Source organism: Macrobrachium rosenbergii, chromosome 8, assembly GCF_040412425.1.
Source record: "Macrobrachium rosenbergii isolate ZJJX-2024 chromosome 8, ASM4041242v1, whole genome shotgun sequence".
NCBI classification, from domain to species: domain Eukaryota; kingdom Metazoa; phylum Arthropoda; class Malacostraca; order Decapoda; family Palaemonidae; genus Macrobrachium; species Macrobrachium rosenbergii.
This window is the reverse complement of record NC_089748.1, coordinates 309,348-329,464: the sequence shown is the minus strand read 5'-3', so window position 1 is coordinate 329,464 and position 20,117 is coordinate 309,348. Positions and strand designations below refer to the sequence as shown.

Below are 20,117 nucleotides of genomic sequence, written 5' to 3'. Positions count from 1 at the left end.
TTTTAAAATAACTGAAACTAAAATTTTAATAGATTTTATTTTAAATTTTAATATACCTTTTAAGTGAGTATATATGGAAACTTGAGTATGTATGTATTTATTGTGTGGTATGTTCCAGTATAAGAGTGTATGCCTCTTTGCAGTTTTCAATTTCATTCTCATTCATTCAGGACTACATCGAATGACCTATTTGGTCCCAGTGCTAGGCTTCTAGCCTAGACCTGTCGTTTCATCCAAATCCTTTGGGCCAGCCCTATGAGAGCTGATAGTCAGCTCAGTGGTATGGTTAAAAAACTTTTTTATTAATAAAGCACAGACAATTGTAGGACAAGCAGCGGAAATGAGAAGGGACATAGTTTTTGAAAGACTGAAACAAGTGGACAAAGGCAAATTCTTATACCATGTTACTAACGAGTGTTATAAACAGCATACCCTCAAGAAAACACTGGATAAACTCAAGCAGTTAAGCAAAGTCTCCACAGATATTGCTGCTCATTTCCCAGAGGATAGCTTAGCCTCTGTTCAACAAAGGAGCACACATTCTATGGTGGATTCTCAAGACCCCACATCTCTGCCAGCTAATATTAACAAGTTTTTTACAAAATGTGTCATTTGTGGGAATGCACAACACCACAACGTATATGATAAATGGAGGATTTCCGAAAAAGGACGAGCTGAATCATTCCTTAAGGCAGCCATGATACTTCAGAATGATGTGTTTACCCGAACTTCTGACATGCAAGATGCAAATGCCATATTTGGAGCAGATCTTTACTGTCACATCCAGTGTATTCGTAATTACATCAGGAAAGGAGAGAGAGCAGCAACTGAATCATCGTCAACGCCAACTGGCCAGCAGAATTATGATGTCTTTAAAAGTTTTATGAAAGATTTAGAACTAGGCTTGAACTCGGGGAGATGCTATAACCTGACTAATATTCCCAAGTGCTGTAGTGAAGCACGAAGTAATGATCAAACTGACTCAAACTGATTTTTAGTACACAAACCGGTATGTGAAAATGCACCTAATCCAGATGTTTGGTGGGGATGTCTCATTTTTATCCCAACCGGTTCAAAAAACCTATCAATGTTTTCAAGCCAAGTGCAGTTCTGAAAGATCCAGAGAGAAGTGAAAGGTCATTAGATAGGGAAACAATGAGAAAGTGTGGTATCATGTTGAGAAATTGTATCCTTAATGAAGACTTTTAGCTGAATGACAGGTTTTGTGATGCCAGTGAATTGGAGAAAGCATATTCGGACATGATAATTCCCAGTGACATTGCAGATTTTTTCTCAGCTCTTTTTATATTATTTTACACAGTGGAAATATTGTTGATGGTGAGCCTGAAATTTATGAGGAGAGTTATGCTACATCTTTCAAGATGAAAAAAGTACTAACTGCATCAAGTCGTCTTTTATATTGTAAATAATAGTAAAAAGCAAACCCCTTTGCATATGTAGAACTCTGAAGCTAATTATATGTGTAGGTAAAGAATGCTTATCTCTAGTCACAATAGGTTTAGACTGGCGTTTAGGTATGATGAGCTACTCCACCATCATTCTGATATGGCATCATTTGTTACAGAAGCAAGTCAGGGTCAGGTCGACTTCCAAGTCATTTCAACCCATCAAGCTTCGTGTTGGGGGCCTTTGATGATTCTGATCATGTGGAGCAACACAAGCTTCATGTTGGGGGCATTTGATAATTTTGATCATGAGGAAGCAACACTATCTGGCATAGGAGGAAGTCATGACACTTATGATTCTCATGCAAGACAAACTTCAGGGAGTGACTCTGAATAGTAAGCTTAAGATATTGGAGACAGGTGTTACACATAGAGAGAGAGACAATTCACATAAGAGTTAGGTTGTCAGGCTTTGTTTCCTTACATGAAAACTGCTATAAAGCAAAGCCTTCCAACAACGTATGTAGTTCCAGAAGAACTATACAAAATAGACAAATCACATGCAAAAAGTGTCTGTAGGAAGGGCATAGCTTGGAGTATTAGTAGAATGGATCTCTCATGTATGACAGAAGGTGTTAAAAAAACCAACTAGGGACCAAACAGTGCCGTCTTGGAGTGCCTTTAACTCTCTTATTACTGATGAGACTGTGTGTCAGAAGGTTGTAGGTTCCTACCAGTCCTTCCCCACCCTGTTGTGGAATATGGCACAGTTTACACGGCCATATTTTGAGCCAACTAGACCAAACACTGCCTCTGGTATGTGATGAGGGGATGTATCACATTGCCTTTGAAATCATCATGAGCAAACTATTGGAATTTGATAATGTGGTGTTAGGTCTGGGCTCCTTTCATATGATTAAGGTAGTCATGGGTGCAATAGGATCATTAATGGCAGTGGAGCAGAAACGTTATTGGTAGAGTCTAAAGTATTTGGACAAAATGTGGTAAAATCAGTTCTTGTTGGATCACATTATACAGGGTCATTGAAAGGCTACAGTGGGCAGAGTTCTTCAAAGTGGAAGGCAATGAGAAGTACAGGGTTGAGCTTGAGCGTCTAAGACTGTTGAAAAACTCTGTAGCAGAGAAGAAGAGGGAGGATAGCAAGGTTCATTTGGAGGCATTTGGGTCAAACTCAGAAGTCATGGTCGCAGACTTCGATAATTTAAATGTCAGAGTAGTGCAGCATCAGAGACTTTGACTTTCTGGGACCACTTCATCAGAATGGTGGCTGTTCTAACAGACTTGGTTAGGGCAGACCGTGAGGGAGGCTGGAAATGTCAGATTTGAACTTTGAACAGGTTGGGACGAAAAATGAGACATCCCCACCAAATATCTGGATTAGGTACATTTTCATATCCCGGTTTGTGTACTCAAAATGAGCTTGGTCATTACTTTGCGCTTCATTACAGCACTTGGAAATATAAGTCAGGTCATAGCATCTCCCCGAGTTCAAGCCTAGTTCTAAATCTTTCATAAAATTTTTAAAGACATCATACTTCTGCTGGCCAGTTGGCATTGACGATGATTCAGTTGCTGCTCTCCTTTCCTGACGTAGTTACGAATGCACCGGATGTGACAGTAAAGATCTGCTCCAAATATGGCATTTGCATCTTGCAAGTCAGAAGTTCAGGTAAACACATCATCCTGAAGTCTCATGGCTGCCTTAAGGAATGATTCAGCTCGTCTTTTTTCAGAAATTCTCCATTTATCATAAATGTTGTTGTGGTGTTTTGAATTCCCACAAATGTCACATTTTGTAAAAACTTGTTAATATTAGTTGGCAGAGATGTGGGGTCCCGAGACTCCACCATAGAAAACGTGCTCCTTTATTGAACAGAGGCTGAGCTATCCTCTGGGGAATGAGCAGCAATATCTGTGGAGACTTTGCTTAACTGCTTGAGTTTATCCAGTGTTTTTTTGAGGGTATACTGTTTATAACATTCGTTAATAACATGGTATAAGAATTTGCCTTTGTCCACTTGTTTCAGTCTTTCAAAAACTATGTCCCCTCTCACTAACGCTACTTGTCATGCCATTCTCTGTGCTGTTAGTTTCACATTTATCATCAGATTCTTGGCAGATTTTGCATTTCCTTGGATCGCAAGAACCACTTGAGAATGGTGACTGTGATGCCCTTGATTTTTTCTTTGGTGTGCCAGAGTCAGACATTCTAAACTGAAAAAGGAAAAAAAATTAAGTTTCCCAAAGTTTTAAATGAACAACATACGAACAGAGAACATAGAATAAACAGGATTGATTAATTTTTTTCATCCTTACTGCCATCCCTAAGAATACAAATTACGGCATATATCTCTTATGCCTCAGTATGTTGATCAGGTATATAATTATTTTATTGATTGCTACACAGGGGTTAAAATAAGTAAGCAAGTTTTCCAACTAATTTAAAAAACTTGCCTATGGTGTACCTAACCAGAATGTAAAAAGCATTAAATGTTCAATCTATTCCCCTATTTTTCACAAATATTTAAATATGAAAAGTCATAGATTTTAGTTTCTCATCAGAAAAGGTCATACTTTGACCTCTTGTGACCTTGGATATTGACCAATCTTATTGTGCTTGTACCCATTGAATAGATCATTCTTGAAGCTTTAGTTTGGGAGGTGAACGAGCTCTGTAGACCATTTCATGCTGAGTTATTGCAATTTATGTAAACAATACATGTAAAAAAAGGAGTTATTTTAGCAACAAATTCAACAAAAACCCCCTCACTAAAAAGGTGTCTGAGTGGACCCTCTAACTAAATCAAGCACGTAATTTTCTGGCCCTTTCATGCATGCAAACACCCCTTGGCTCCTGGACTATTTAGTGTTCAGGTTATTAAGACCACAAGATATTAATGACTCTTTGGAGGTCATCTGTGGTCACCAGATGTACTTCCCTCTTCATGTTCTAATAGGAGAGGTATTAATGATACCTTTCCAATTAGAAACTGAAGAGGGCAGTGTATTTAGAGGCCACATATTACCTCCAAAGAAACATCAAGATGTTATGGACTAATCATACTTCTCCAATTATTAGAACATGAAAAGGGCAGTACATTTGATGACCACAACCTCTAAAGGGACATCAAGATCTTATGGTCATAATAGCTTGAACACCAAAGGACTCCCCTGCCCTCAGTCTCACCATGGATGGCATAGGCATTTTTAAAAGCACTAAACTTACAACATAAGATGCCAAAATGGCAGCAAATCCCAATATCTTTTGTACTGTTTAAGCCCTAGGAAGCTGAGTAATGGAAAACAAATCAATTATGGAACCAATTATGAAAATTCAAAAAGTTAGTGTCTGCAAACACATCATGACCTAAGGCACCACCTCAAGGTATTTGGAGTCTAACAGAGATCACGATAATTACCTCCTTTTATCCATCCTAAAGTTTTGCAAGGAGCAAGCAAAGGGGCCACATCAAGAATGCTAAACTTCCCAAGAATATGAACTGCTCAAATCAACTTGTCCCATTTAATCTTGCATGCCTACAAGAAGGTGATGATTCATGGGAAATTTATTAAAATAATAGAACAAATAGTACTTATCAGCTTGTTCCTCCAGCTGTCAAATTGTCTGCTCTACAAGCTAATTCTCCTTTCTTTATTTTGAAGGTTACCAGACGTTACTCTAGGAAGCAAGTAAGATGGATAAGAAATAGATTTATTCTGCCATCTAAAAGACAGGTAAGGTTTTAATTATATAAAATTTCTGTTGGTATTTTTTTTATTATGTGTTGCAAGTTAAAAAGCAATTACAATATTAATGTACAGTATTTGTTACACTTGTGATATTTCATCACAATATAGAAAATTAGAAATCAATTGTTAATTGTTTGTACAGTCGGCAAAGAAGAATTGGCATAGTTTCTTTATTCATTGTTCATTATGGAAATATTGCCATATGCAGGTGCCAGATTATTTACTTTTCAATCGTGACAGCGTAAGCATTTGGAAGTTGGCTTTGCTTCTGCCCGAGTCTTGACATTGACCCAATGTATTGTACAGTACTGGGGTGTCGTCGTTCATCACCTGCAGCCGATAAACAATACATTAAGGCTGTCATTCTTTAATATTAAAGTGTAATTCAACTAATTTTTTCCTTTGATCAATAAAATGATTGGCATGACACATTTAGCAGGCCTAAAAATGACTTCAGATTTTGACACCTTCTTAGCCTACAGTATACTCTCTTGGATGCATAATGTGACTGAATCTTTAAATCAACAATATTTACTGTACAGTATAGTAATCTACTTTATTTGATTATTCCCGTTATTCTTTTTTATCCCTTTCATTGTTGCTTAACATAATTTACTTAGACCTAGCTATCTCATGTCAAAAAGCAGTCATAAGAAATCAAGCGAATATAATTTACAGTAAACCCCCGTATTCGCGGACTCACCTATTCGCAGATTTCTCTATGTAACATACATACACATTATTCGCTGAAAATTCGCCCATTCACAGGTATTTTTCACTGAGAAATATTCACTAATAACTGTATTTTCATCTCATTTTCATGAGTAAATGCACCTTTGTGATAAAACTATTAAAATACTTGGATAGTGCTCGAGTTACGATAATTCACCTTACGATAATTCGATTTTGCAATGGGTTAAACAATTAATACTGATACAACAATATTTACAAAATATTTTAAAATTTCGTGCAGGCGCAGGCAGCAGCGTACAATCAGGCAGCGAGAAACCAAATTACAATAGACCAACTTCTTTTCCTCCAACTCTTTATCCCATCTTCTAGGTAAAAAAGTAAAAGAGAATGATAAAAGTATCGTTAGTAACATTATACTGTACTCTTGCGTAAATGCGTACAGCCATAAACAGCAGACAGAGAAACTGTTGTTTTGCTTATCACTGAATTGGATAACAACAGCCCTTTTGCTTGTATTTCAACCATCGTACGGTAATACACAATTACTGTAGTTATAGTACAAATGACGTTAAGTAGAATAGGACTGATATATTTTTACATTATACCCTTATTTGTTATGGATAAAAGATCGTCAAGGAGATATACTGGTAATTTAAGCTGCAAGTTGTAGCTGAAGCTGAGAAAACAATGTTCAAGCTGCTAATGACTATAAATTATCATGCATCAGCAACATGGATGAAACCTGACCGTAATTAAAATTGGAGAGAAAGTATTTTAATCAAAACTACTGGGCATGAAAGAACACATTACTGCTATTTTTACGTCGATAAACGATAAATACGTAAAGCTCGTATTATGATGAAATCAAGTGAAAATAGTGAACAGCATCTTGATTTTTTTTTACACAGAACAAACGCCCCCAAATGGCCAACGTTGTCTATTAACGAAAAAAATAGCTAAGTTAATTTCGCAATGAGACATATTTAAGTTATATTTTGACTTAAAAGCGCTTCATATAATGAAAAATAACCTTGCCCCATATAAATAAAGTATCTAGAGATTCATTTACGCTAACTATAAGCAAGAAAAGCACTCTGAACTGAGTTAAATAAAACTAAATAAACTTACCGTGTGATTGATTTCCAAACCAAAACATATGTTCACATATCGTATTATACAAACATCAACATAACGAATATGCTTCTTTTCCATGGATCTTTTAAAATGTTATGACTTAATTCACTGTATCCAATAATATTGTATATTTTCTTATATTACTTTTGTATTATAAATTGTGATCATAGCAATCAATGTTTTGGTTTGGAAATCGATTGCGCGCCAAGTTTATTTCACGTATTAAAGCATTTTGTTCATGGACCAAGTGATTGGAAGCCTTTCGGGAGGTAGGCCTTTGTAGAGCAAAAGACTGCAAAAGGGAAGTGACAACTTCTGTATTGGAGTCAATCTGAATCCTAAAGCAAGGGTTCCATTAATGCAGCCTTGTATGCCATGAATGGTGTAACCACAAGGCATTTGTCTTCAAAAGGGTATATTAGAAAAATAAAAAGTGTTTTTATAGAAATCTCAACTGGGCTCTCAGTATGGATATAATCTAACCATATCTTCCATATGGGCTGGTATTGCCAGATAGATGATGTCCATAATTTTTGCACTAGGTACCTAGCAGTGTTGGGTGAGTAATTTTCACGATAGATATTTAAAAAAAAAAATCCGTACGTGAAGGTCTCAGCTCAGAAAGGAGGATGTGTACAGTAAACCCCCATATTTGCGTTCTCACGATTCGCTGACTCACTGATTTGTGGGATTTTCTGTGGAACATATCTATAAATTATTAGCAAAAAATTTGTCAATTCCTTGACTTTTTTCGTTGGGAAATATTCACTAATTAGTGTATTTTGATGTTATTTTCATGACTAAATACATCTTTTATGATAAAAATATTATTTACTAATTTTCAGATATTATTAAGAGCTAATAATAATAATAATAATAATAATAATAATCATAATCATAAAGAACCAAACAAAAACTTCTTTCAGTTTTCTTCTGAAGATGGAAAGAGAAACCCACAAGATTCTTGTGTATAACTTGTTTACTGGTAAATATTTACATATTACTTTGATCTCGAGCACTTTCAGGTCCTAACTGTGACCCTTTTTGAGAGATGAGGTAGTCAGGCTGGTTCAAGGCCCAGCAATCTTCTGGAACTTCTTCTCCCTGTGCTGTCATTTTATATGATGGCTGTCCTGGTTTCCATTCTCTCTTGAAAATTGTTAATCTCCTCCTGTCAGTTTGATATCCTGATCTGATGGTCTGTGGAATCAGGTCTCCTGCCCAACAGACCGATGGTGACTACTCACATACCACAAGGATTAATACCACTGACCATCAGATCAGGATATCAAACCGACAGGAGGAGATTAACAACTCTCAAGAGAATGCAAACCAGGACAGCCATCATATAAATGACAGCACAGGGAGAAGAAGTTCCAGAAGATTGCTGGGCCTTGAACCAGCCTGACTACCTCATCTCTTGAAAAAGGGTCACAGTTAGGACCTGAAAGTGCTCGAGATCAAAGTAATATGTAAATATTTACCAGTAAACAAGTTATGCACAAGAATCTTGTGGGTTTCTCTTTCAATAATAATAATATTGTGGATCTGAAGAACATGCCACACAATGGAAGTGCAGCGAACCAAAGCGCATAAACTGTGGGCAAAACCATCATGCAAGATCCAAAGAATGTATGTACTATATATACAATACAGAGTTGAAAATATTGCAAGAAAGAACTGGAATGTCTGTAAAAGAAGCTAAATTAGAATTGAAAGTAAGAGGAATTCAAGATCTGTCTAAGAAACGTATATATTCTTCAGTAACACAAACCAATAATGAAACAAAAATGCATACAAATAGAAATAACGGAGCTCAGAAAAGTAAATCTCAAGAAGAAATTAATGCTTTAGAAATAAAAACTAAAACGGTAAAGAATAAAGAAACAGGTACAAATGGGATGGATAGTATTTTATCCAATTCATTTGAAATATTAATGCAAATAGGAACACAGGAGGATGCTACTATGGAAGTAACAAAGGAGGGACCTGATAGACTGGAAATTAAAAATAAAAAAAGGCCATTGGAAAGAACACCACCCAAAACAAAGAAACCAACAATTGTTAGAAAAACATTGGTCAAATCAAAGAAAAAAGATATAAAGAAAGAACGAAAACAAGTTAAGAATGTACATTATCTCCTAAAATAATAGTAAAACCAATGGATACAGATATCCAAAATACCGAAGAAGTGGAAGACAACCGTACCTTAGACAACAGTGAATATGTCAAAGGAGAAGAGATTACTCCATCACCAATAATTGGTACAGCAAGAACAAATAAAGAAAGAAATGTACATGACAACTCTTGTGGCTGTAATGATTGTTTCATTGCATTGTGCAACAATAACAAAAACATAACAAAAGATGGTTTAACAAACATTATAAGAAACTTTATGAAATATAGTAAAAAAGAAGCCACGGATTTGAGTACCCATGAAAAAGGTTGCATGTGCGTTGAGCATTTAGTATATTATGAAGAAAAACAAATGAATGTCATGAGTAAATTATTAGAAAAAATCCAAGTTGATAATACAAGAAAAGAGAGTAAAACTCGACCGTTACAGTAAAATATTTTCAATACTTATATTATACAATGGAACGTAAATGGTCTGCAGACCAGATTACACCTATGAGAAATACAACACTTACTAAAAGAACACGAACCTATGATATTATGTTTACAACATGTCAACAAAACAATATCAACAGTAGGTAAATATACCTTAGCATCTTCATCTAGAGAGGAAGGAAATTTAGGTACTGCTATATATGTACATAAAGTATGTTATGACAACATACCTGTAAACTTTAATGATCTGCAAATATCGAGTATTAGAACAAATAAAAAACGATAATTATGTAATTTTTACAACCAACCCAATAAAAATTATGACTTTGACAAACTTAAAGAATTACTTAATAATGCCAAGGAACTTACATTAATAGTAGGTGATTTTAATGCCCACAACCCGATGTGAGACTGTAATAGTACAGACTCAAATAGAGCAGGAAGTAAAATAGAAGACTTCATAAATTCATGTGTCATGTGCTGTATAAATGATAACGAAATCAACACACATTTTTCTGAAACACATGGAACACCTTCCTCAATCGACTTAACTTTATGTACAACAAACATAGTTGACAGATTGGATTGGAATACAGTTGACAACTTGCATACAAGTGATCATTTCCCAATATTGATTTCATTATTACAAAATAATCCCACCAAGCATGTCCGTCAATATAACATTTATAAAGCAGTTTTCTTTTTAGGGGGAACCATTGGTATTTATGTATACAGTATGAAATTCACAAAAAGAGAGACAAAAATTTAAAAAACGTATGCACCTTTTAAAAAATTAAATTCTACGTATATTTGTACCTGTCTACCATGAAAGGTCAACACCAAAGTACTGAATGCCTAAAAATACCAGCCTACATCAAATATACCTTAAACTGTACCTTATTACTGTATTAATCTTTGAAATGATACTATTAATATAATTTCCAAGTCATCTTAAACGTTTTATATTTACATTTATACGTACATACTGTGTGGCTTACAGCTGTAGGTGAAAATAATCCAGTCCCCCTACGTATTCAACCACACATTTTCTTTCATACAGTTATAAGCTGTTCTGTTTTCTTTTCGGGGGGAACATTGGTATTTACATATACGTAATTCACAAAAAGAGAGACAAAAAATTTTTAAAAATTTATGCACATTTTAAAAAATTTCATACTGCTGTACTTATATATTAAGATTACTACATACGTAAATCACACGGGTACTCACCAGCGATGAATGTTGATTAAAGATGATGATGATGAATTAGCTGTGCAGTGCAATGAATAATGATGAAGATATGACTGCATAGCAAAGCAGAGTTGTTACAACTCATCTAAGGGTGCCTCATCACCTTCAGGAGGCACTTCTTCAGTTGATTTGGGAGGCACAACTTCAGGCGGTTGGGGAGGCATTTCTTCAGGTGATTCGAGAGGCACTACTTCAGGCAATTTGGGTAGTGCCTGAGGCACTAATTCAGGCGATTCGAGAGGCACTACTTCAGGCGATTGGGGAGGCATTCTTCAGGCGATTCGAGAGGCACTACTTCGGGTGATTTGGGAGGCTTTGGAGGGGTCTTCTTCGTCCGTTTGATGAACATGGTGATAGGCAGCTGCTGTCGCTGCTTTTTCATGGTGGTGAGGGTTTGATTATAGGGCTCCCATGCTGAATCAAGGATGTTTGAAAACTTAAGGAGCGTTCCATAAAAGGATCCCATGTTGAAACATACTCCTACATATCCTGAATCATTCTCTTCATGTGGGACAGACGTTCCAAAGTCAGGCTGCTCTCCTCTTCCTCCTGCTCCTCCCCTGAACCTGGCATATCTTCTTCCTCACTGGCAGAGACTTACTGTCAGCTCTTCCAAATCCTGGTCCGTCAGGGGGTCAAAGTGAGCATCAGTAAGGGTGCCACTTTCATCCTCGCTGATGTCCTCGAAGCCTTCCCCACCTAGAATCCTCGCCAACTGGACAGCCTTATTAATGGCCGAATGTTGAATTTCTTGAGGAGAGAAGCCCCTGTAATCATGAACACACTCCGGCCACAACTTGTTCCAGCATGCGTTCAGGGTCTCCTTCTTCATGTCATTCAGTGATCGGCTGATGATGCTCAGACGTGGCAGTCGTGAATTTACGCCAATGTTCTTTTAGCGTAAATTCACTGTCACTGTCCATTGCAGTTACAAGGTGCTGGAGGGAGTTCCCGGAATAGAGTGCCTTGAAGGCACGGATCACGCCCTGGTCCATAGGCTGGTGGAGAGAGGTGGTGTTGGGAGGGAGGAACTCAAACTGGACTTCCTTATAAGAAAGATCGAGAGGGTGGCTACCACCATTATCCACAATCAGCAACACCTTGAACTCCATGGCCAAGTCATTCAGGTATTGCCTAACTTGAGGGACGAAGCTCTGATGGAACCAGTACTCTGTGAGGACTTTGGTGATCCAGGCCTTAGGGTTATGCATCCAGAACACAGGAAGCAATGCCTTGTTCTTATTCTTGAGGGCCCTGGGGTTTGCAGCCTTGTAAATGAGGCCTGGTTTAAGCATGAAACCAGCTGCATTCCCACACATGATGAGGGTAACCCTATCCTTCTGGGCCTTGAACCGGAGGCTTTAGCTTCGTCCTTCATAAGGTATGTCCGGGAAGGCATCTTCTTCCAGAACAGGCCAGTCTCATCCATATTGAACACCTGTTGTGGATGGTAGCCCTTCTCCTCGATGATCTTCTTGAAGGCCTCGATATTTCGTGGCTGCTTCAGTGTCTGCAGATGCAGATTCCCAATGCAGAGTAACAGACTTTAGGTTGAACCGCTTTTGAAATCGGTGGAACCACCCCTTGCTGGCCTGGAAACCTTGAGGTGCTGATGATGGCCCTGCTTGGGGTTCTTTCCCTTCTTCTTCTTCTGCTGGTTCATCAAAGCTTAGAAATTCCACCGCCTTCTTCAACGCCTTCCTCTGCCTGTACTACGTCATTCGCTTTTCCTTAGCAGTTGATAACTGCTGGTGGAGTTGTCGTGCTTCCTCGCGAATGATGTTGGAGTCGAGGGGCATGTTTTTCTTCTGGCAGTCCTTTATCCAGATTGCCAGAGCAGATTCCAATTTCACGATTGTTTTATCCCACACTGTTGCAACTGTCTTTGCACTACCGAAGTAGCTCATACTCACAGACTTGCGTATCTCCGCCTCTTTCTTCTTGATATATCTCACTGTGCTCTCATTAACACTGAAATGGCGGCCAACCGCGGCAAAACTTTTGCCCTCCTTTAACATGTCAAGAAGTTTCACCTTCTCCTCGAGTTTCATAACAGACTTCTTTCTTTTAGACTCTTTGCCAGAAGGCTTTGAAGGAGCAGAGCGTTTTTTTAGCGGCATTTTAGGGCGGTCCGCTGATGCACAAAGATAAAAATCGAAACGGACAGACACACGGTTTCACATGGTAAGATGCTGCGAACTATACGCACAATCTGAAGATGGTGCCGTGGAGCGTCCTCCCAGAATTCCGTGTTCGCGAGTTGGTTGTGAATGTTCAGCCAATCAGCACCAAGTGAACAGCCAATGAGCGCCAAGGAAAATGAATGGTGCTTCTGGATTGGCTGCTTTGCAGATGACAGCCAATAGTGTGTTGAGTATCACTAATCCTGGGTACACAGCGTCCAGCATCGCGATTTCTTTGTATTTGCAGAGAGGTGGCTTGGGTGAAGCACTTTTAAGAAAAACAAATATATATTATTGAAATTTTGCTGTGTTTACGTTAACCCTTAAACGCCGAGCCTCTTTTTTACAAAAAAACGCCTCCTTATGCCGCATTTAAAGAACAAGTTAGCGCCGTGACGGAAAAAGTTTTTTTAAAAATCACAGCACGCTTAGTTTTAAGATTAAGAGTTAATTTTTGGCTCCTTTTTTGTCATTGCCTGAAGTTTAGTATGCAACCATCAGAAATGAAAAAATATCATTATCATATATAAATATTGGAATATATGACAGTGAAAAAAAACATATAATTGTATACAAATCCGCTGTAAGCACAACGGTTAAAGCTAATGAGTTACTTTTTTTAGTTGTATCGTACACTAAATTGCGATGATTTTGGTATATAACAAATTGTAAAACGATCAAAGCAACACAGAGAAAATATTATCACAAAATGATGCATGAATTAAGCGAACGTGGTGGACGTAAAAAAATTTTTTCAAAAATTCACCAGAAATCGAAATATTGTGCTAGAGACTTCCCGTTTGTTGAAAAATGAAGCTAATTGATTGAATATTACTAGACTGTAAGTGTTTTAGCTTACAATTGCAGTTTTCGACCCTAGGAGAGCTGTTAATCAGCTCAGTGGTCTGGTAAAACTAAGCTATACTTACTTTCGACCATTTCGGTCGAGTTAAAGTTGACCGAAAGTCAAATTTTTTCTATTTATCGTGATTTATATGAAAATATTTCAAAACTGATAAAAGCTACAACAATGAGTTATTTTCTGTTGTATTGTACATGAAATTGCACACATTTTCATATATAAAACTTTATGAACGACTAATATAAAACGGTGCAAATATTACGACAACAAGACAAAAGAATTTCTGAGATGTTGGCCGAAAGTACCGAGCAGACGTAAGGAAAATGTTTTTTAAAAATTCACCATAAATCGAAATATTGTGCTAGAGACTTCCAATTTATTGCAAAAAGAAGGTAAATGATTGAATATTACTAGAATGTAAGGGTTTTAGCTTACAATTGCGTTTTTTTACCATTTCGGTCGAGTTAAAGTTGACCGAAAGTTGAAATTTTGGCAGTTATCGTGATTAATGTGAAAATATTTCAAAACTGATAAAAGCTACAACCATGAGTTATTTTCTGTTGAATTCTACATGAAATTGCACACATTTTCATATATAAAACTTTATGTAACGACTAATGTAAAACGATGCAAACATTACGACAACATGACGAAAAGAATTTCTGAGATGTTCGGCCGAAGTTACATAGCGCGAGCGTAAGGAAAAGTTTTTTTTCAGAAATTCACCATAAATCGAAATCGAAATGACTTCCAGTTTGTTGCAAAATGAAGGTACATGATTGAATTTTACTAGAATGTAAGAGTTTTAGCTTACAATTGCGTTTTTTTACCATTTCGGTCGAGTTAAAGTTGACCGAAGCTTCGGCAGTTATCGTGATTTATATGAAAATATTTCAAAACTGATAAAAGCAACAACCATGAGTTATTTTCTGTTGTATTGTACATGAAATTGCGCAAATTTCCATATATAAAACTTTATGTAACGACTAATATAAAACAGTGCAAACATTACGACAACGTGACGAAAGAATTTCTGGCGCGAACGTAAGGAAAAAGTTTTTTTCAAAAATTCACCATAAATCGAAATATTGTGCTAGAGACTTCCAATTGATTGCTAAATGAAGGTAAATGATTGTCTATTACTAGATCGTAAGAGTTTTAGCTTAAAATTGCGTTTTTTGACCATTTCGGTCGAGTCAAAGTTGACCGAAGGTTGAAATTTTGGCAGTTATCGTGGTTTATATGAAAATATTTCCAAACTGATAAAAGCTACAACCATGGGTTGTATTTTGCTGTATTTTACATGAAATTGCGCACATTTTCATATATAAAACTTTATGTAACGGCTAATATAGAACAGTGCAAAAATTACGACAAAATGACGAAAAAGAATTTCTGAAATTTTTGGGCTGAGTTACCGCAGCTATGTAAGAAAAATGTTTTTTTTTTTTTAAATTCACCATAAATCGAAATATTGTGCTAGAGACTTCCAATTTGTTGCAAAATGAAGGTACATGATTGAATATTACTAGAATGTAAGAGTTTTAGCTTACAATTGCGTTTTTTTTACCATTTCGGTCGAAATCAAAGTTGACCGAAGGTTGAAATTTTTTGTAGTTTTTTTTTGGTATGTCCACTTGGCACCCAACAGACAATTTTAGTCGACGTATGATACGTCCAGTAGGCGTTTAAGGGTTAATATATTACAGTACTGTAATATTTGGAAATTAGTAAATCATTTTTAACTTACAAAATGTACTTACAGCAGTCATTACAGTAATATAAACTTTACATACATGAAAGTGCTACGTACCGCAGATGTAAACATAGGTACCCTGCAGTATTCCTGTTGTCTTACATATTTTAGATATGCTCTACATACTACCCGTAGTACTGTACTATACTATGTATCATCCTAAAACACTTTTTATATGTAATATTTAAAAATCATCTTACAACAAAACATTTTATAAAATGTACACACTGTATGTGCAGAAGATCCATGTTAGTATATGTACACACAACCAGTAGTACCATGCATATACCGTAGCGGGAAATTATCGGCAAATGACCCAATATAACCCGTTTTATTGCTATCTTACAACAAAACATTTTATAAAATGTACGTACTGTATGCGCAGAAGATCTGTGTTAGTATATGTACGCGCAACCAGTAGTACCGTGTGTATACCGTAGCGGCAAATTATCGGCAAATGACCCAATACAGTATAACCCGTTTTATTGCAAAACACACGTTTGTGTGTTTTGCATGTACAGTACTGTGGCCTAAAAATATTTTTTGAAATCGTGCATTAAGATGTCCTCTGAATGCTCTGCTTCTTCTAAGGCCTCTGGCCAGTAGCCTACAATTACTGTAATGACTGCTGAGAAGAAAGTACTGTAGACATGATTGTTTTGTTAAGAGAGGGCAAAAGTCACGGAGAAGTAGCAGCCCATTACAGCATGACATTAATTGCGGTCACCGCATTGAGCATGAACAAGGTAAAATACTCATGCAGCCCTACTGTACCACCTTCATTGCCATGTTCAAATACCTTAACATGACAGCGCCTCCCGTCATTCATCGTATTGCACAACTAATTCATCATCATCATCATCATCTACACCATACGGAAATCAACATTCATCACCAGTTACTACCCATTTGATTTAACTTTACTGTATTATTTATTATTATTAAGGTACCCAGTGTAGTATTACATAATATTATTTAATTTCTATTACTATTATATGTACAGTACTGTAGTACAGTATTATTATTGATTTACATGATTATTTAATATTATTATACAATAAATATGAAAATACAGAATACTATTGCTATACTGAAAAGACAAAAAAAAATCTGCATCTGCGAATATGGAGTTTCCATAATATTTTTATAGATATGTTCCATGGAAAAACCATCATAATACGAGTTTCCACATAAAATTTTTTGATAGGTTCCATAGAAAAACCCGCGAGTGGGTGAGTCCACGAACCTTGAGAACGCGAATACGGGGGGTTCACTGTTTACAGTAAAAATATTAATGAGAATAGCATATAATAAAAACAAAAAATCACAAAAAACCATAAGCTTAACAACATGAAACAAAACAAGCTCTGGCAAATCAGACATCAATGTAGTCTTCTTCACCTATCCAGCACTGCATCCCTACCCCCTTCCAACCAGGGAAACTGCTCCCCAGCTCCACCCACCTTTTCTGAATGAATTTCTGATTGCCTGATGAACAAACTAATTTTTTTAAAAGAGAAAGTCACTCTTCCTTCATCTGTCAATCATACAATAAGAAACTATGAGATGTTTCATTTAATAAAAGCATAATTACATGCATGTAAGTAATGTACCTGTATTCCAGAACAGGCAGTCATATTACTGGAAATTATTAAATTATTGGTAATCAAATTTATAAAACCAATTCCTTACAGTATTATTTTTAAGTGAGTAACCCATGCTTCACTGTTTCATTGTGCAGGCATGTGCTCTGAAATTGAAATTCTAAGATTGGTATTCTTACAGAAGAGGAAATTGTTGTTAATCAAATATTTAAAACAGTTCCGTATTAATTTTTTGTGTGTTTGCCATGTTGCATTTTCATTGTTTGAACATGTGCTCTGAAATGGTAATATTTGTGGTTAGAAGAACTGTAACTGACTCTGCCCACCACTTTGACATTAAATAAGTTTGGAACATTGCTGATTATTCTGTTACATACCAGTGGACTTGAATGTATACTTGTGCAACATACCAGTGGACTTGAATGTATACTTGTGCAGATACAGTGACATTTTATTTGAAAATTTTTGTCATATTTCTTCTAACCAGTGCGATTCCAGTCTTGTCATCTGAAGAAAATTTTCAGGTAACATTTGGCTATGTTTGTTGTTTTCCATTTATGCATACCTATATACTACAAAGTAGAAGCACTCAGCATCAAAATGACAACATGATCAGTATTATGCCACAAAAATCTGATTTATAGTTACTGTAATAACAAAGAAAATATTGCAATACCTATATGTGGTCAGCTTTGTGACCCTTCTAGGATATTCATAGGGTAAAAACACAAGGAAAATAATATGAGTTTTTAATGTATAAATCATTGATCTCCTTTAAATTGTAAGTAAAGTCTGTTGACAGTACTCGATTTTCTTTTCTAGTAGACATTTACATTTCATGTGAACAATGAAATACCGAAAACCAAACTACTGGAGTTTACTGGTACAAAAGCTCACTCCAACATTTTGCCCTGCAAGTGTTTCTGTGGTTTGTCAATCCTTAGCTAGTCACTGATTGTTTTAGCCATTTTTCTTCAAGTTCATGAAATTATTCACTTGTTTGCAGTGAAAAGGTAAAGATTAATACTGTATTCACTGGTGTTTTTCAGGTCCCACCTGTGTACACAGTAGATGGCACAGATCCGAAAAGATGGGATACAAAGGTTAAGGAACCAGCTTTAAGCATTGTCCAAGCTTTATTAGAAGGTGAAAAACCCAGCTATGACCCAGTAAAATTTTCAAAGACTGCAGAATTTGCTGATATTGATACAAGTAAGAATTTCCCTGTTTATTGCAAAGTTTTAACAGTTCTAACCTTTTTCTCTAGTTTTTTTTTGTAAACCTTTATAACAAAAATTCAGATAAGAGAGGGTAGCATAGTAGCCCATCTATCTGAATAAAATACACTGTTTATTTCCTTCCAACAGTAAATTTTTAGCCATACTAAATTTTCATTTATGAGGAATATTTAATTATTATTAGGCAGGTTTAAAAGTTTGCTTAGACCCTATTTCATATGTCACAAGTAATGTAGCTTATGGTCGACTAGGCTAATTAGTGCGGCTGTATTCAGCCAAAATACTGTTCAGTTAAGAGTGTAGGAAGGGAAGTACAGTGCTACCCAGCCTTTCCACACTTCACTTTTCCGTGCTTCATTTTGTCTTGGATTTTTGTGGAACATATCTTTCATTTTTCTTCAGGAAATATTCACCAATTCGCAGATTTTTTTCTGTGGACTGTGTATCCCTAGAATTATCTATGATTCACTTTTTTTTGTAGACCAACACTATTTAGTCACTAATTACTGTATTTTTTCATATTGTGTATGTGACTAAATACGTATTTTTATGATAAAAATAATTTACAGTGTACTTATAATGTAATGTATCTATTAAGCTCATTTCCAGGTTGGGCCCCAGACTGTATCACAGACTTCTTGTTGAAGTATGGAGTTTGAATTACTGGTCTTGAAGTTAAGATGGATATGACCTGCTCAAATGATTCTTGACATTCTAGAGTCCAAACAAATGGACAGAATCGGCGATAAAATTCAGTCATGCCCAAAATTCTTTGTGGCTGTTTCCTGGTAGTAGGGGGTTAGCCTTATGGATACCTTCTACACTAGCATCAACAGGAGCAAGAAGGCCTTTTTCAACTTCAAATCCCAGATACTGAACAGTCGCCCTTCCAAACTCACTCTTTTCTAGGTTGATTGTTAGTCCTGCTTCCCCTAGTTTCTTGAACACTTTTCTTAAAATACTCAGATGCTCTTCCCATGTTGTAGAATAAATCACTCTGCCATCAAGGTACACCACCTATTCCTATGGATCCTAGCAGTTGACCCATCACTCGTTGGGATGTTGCAGGTGCATTCATCAGACCAAATGGCAGAACAGTGTATTGATACAGTCCAAAATGAGCATTCTCATCTAGGGGAATTTAATAAGAAGCAAACTTTGCTTGCCGAATATTGTCAAGTAACTGATCTATAAGATGCAAGGGATAATTGTCAGCCACACTGATGGAATTCAGCTTCCTATAATCAGTACGCATCCTAAATGAGCCATCTGGTTTCTTCACTAACACACATGGAGAACTGTAATTACTTGAACTGGGTTCTGCTAATCCATGCTGCAATAAATACTTCTTTCTTCAAAACGTCTCGATGAAAAGGTGATGAGTGATGTGCTTTCTGTTTAAAAGGTTTTCCAACTTCTCTGATCTTCATCTCATGTTTTGTCAGATTGGTTCATCTAGGTACATCTGCAAAAATTTCAGGGAAACTTGGAATCATTTCACTTAATTCACTACTTTGCTCAACACTCAGATGTTTTAGTTTATCCTCCAAATTTTTCAATATTGAAGAATTGTTCATCTTGCTTTCAGCTCCCAATTCATAGCCATCCTCATCTTCTGTGGATGAAGTTATCTGTGTTACTGAAACTG

General features: G+C 36.4%; 1 protein-coding gene across 3 annotated transcripts in view; it reads left to right on the top strand.

Moving 5' to 3' along the window:
• Positions 1–20,117, top strand: part of LOC136840572 (tRNA dimethylallyltransferase) — a 350,659-nt gene that overhangs the window by 265,634 nt on the left and 64,908 nt on the right. For 2 of the 3 annotated variants that reach the window (XM_067107185.1, XM_067107184.1), the window contains 2 exons: positions 5,091–5,162; positions 18,281–18,443. In XM_067107185.1, coding sequence (XP_066963286.1) covers positions 5,091–5,162; positions 18,281–18,443 — 235 coding nt within the window. The remainder of the gene's footprint in view (positions 1–5,090; positions 5,163–18,280; positions 18,444–20,117) is intronic. The other variant, XM_067107186.1, reaches the window with a different exon arrangement.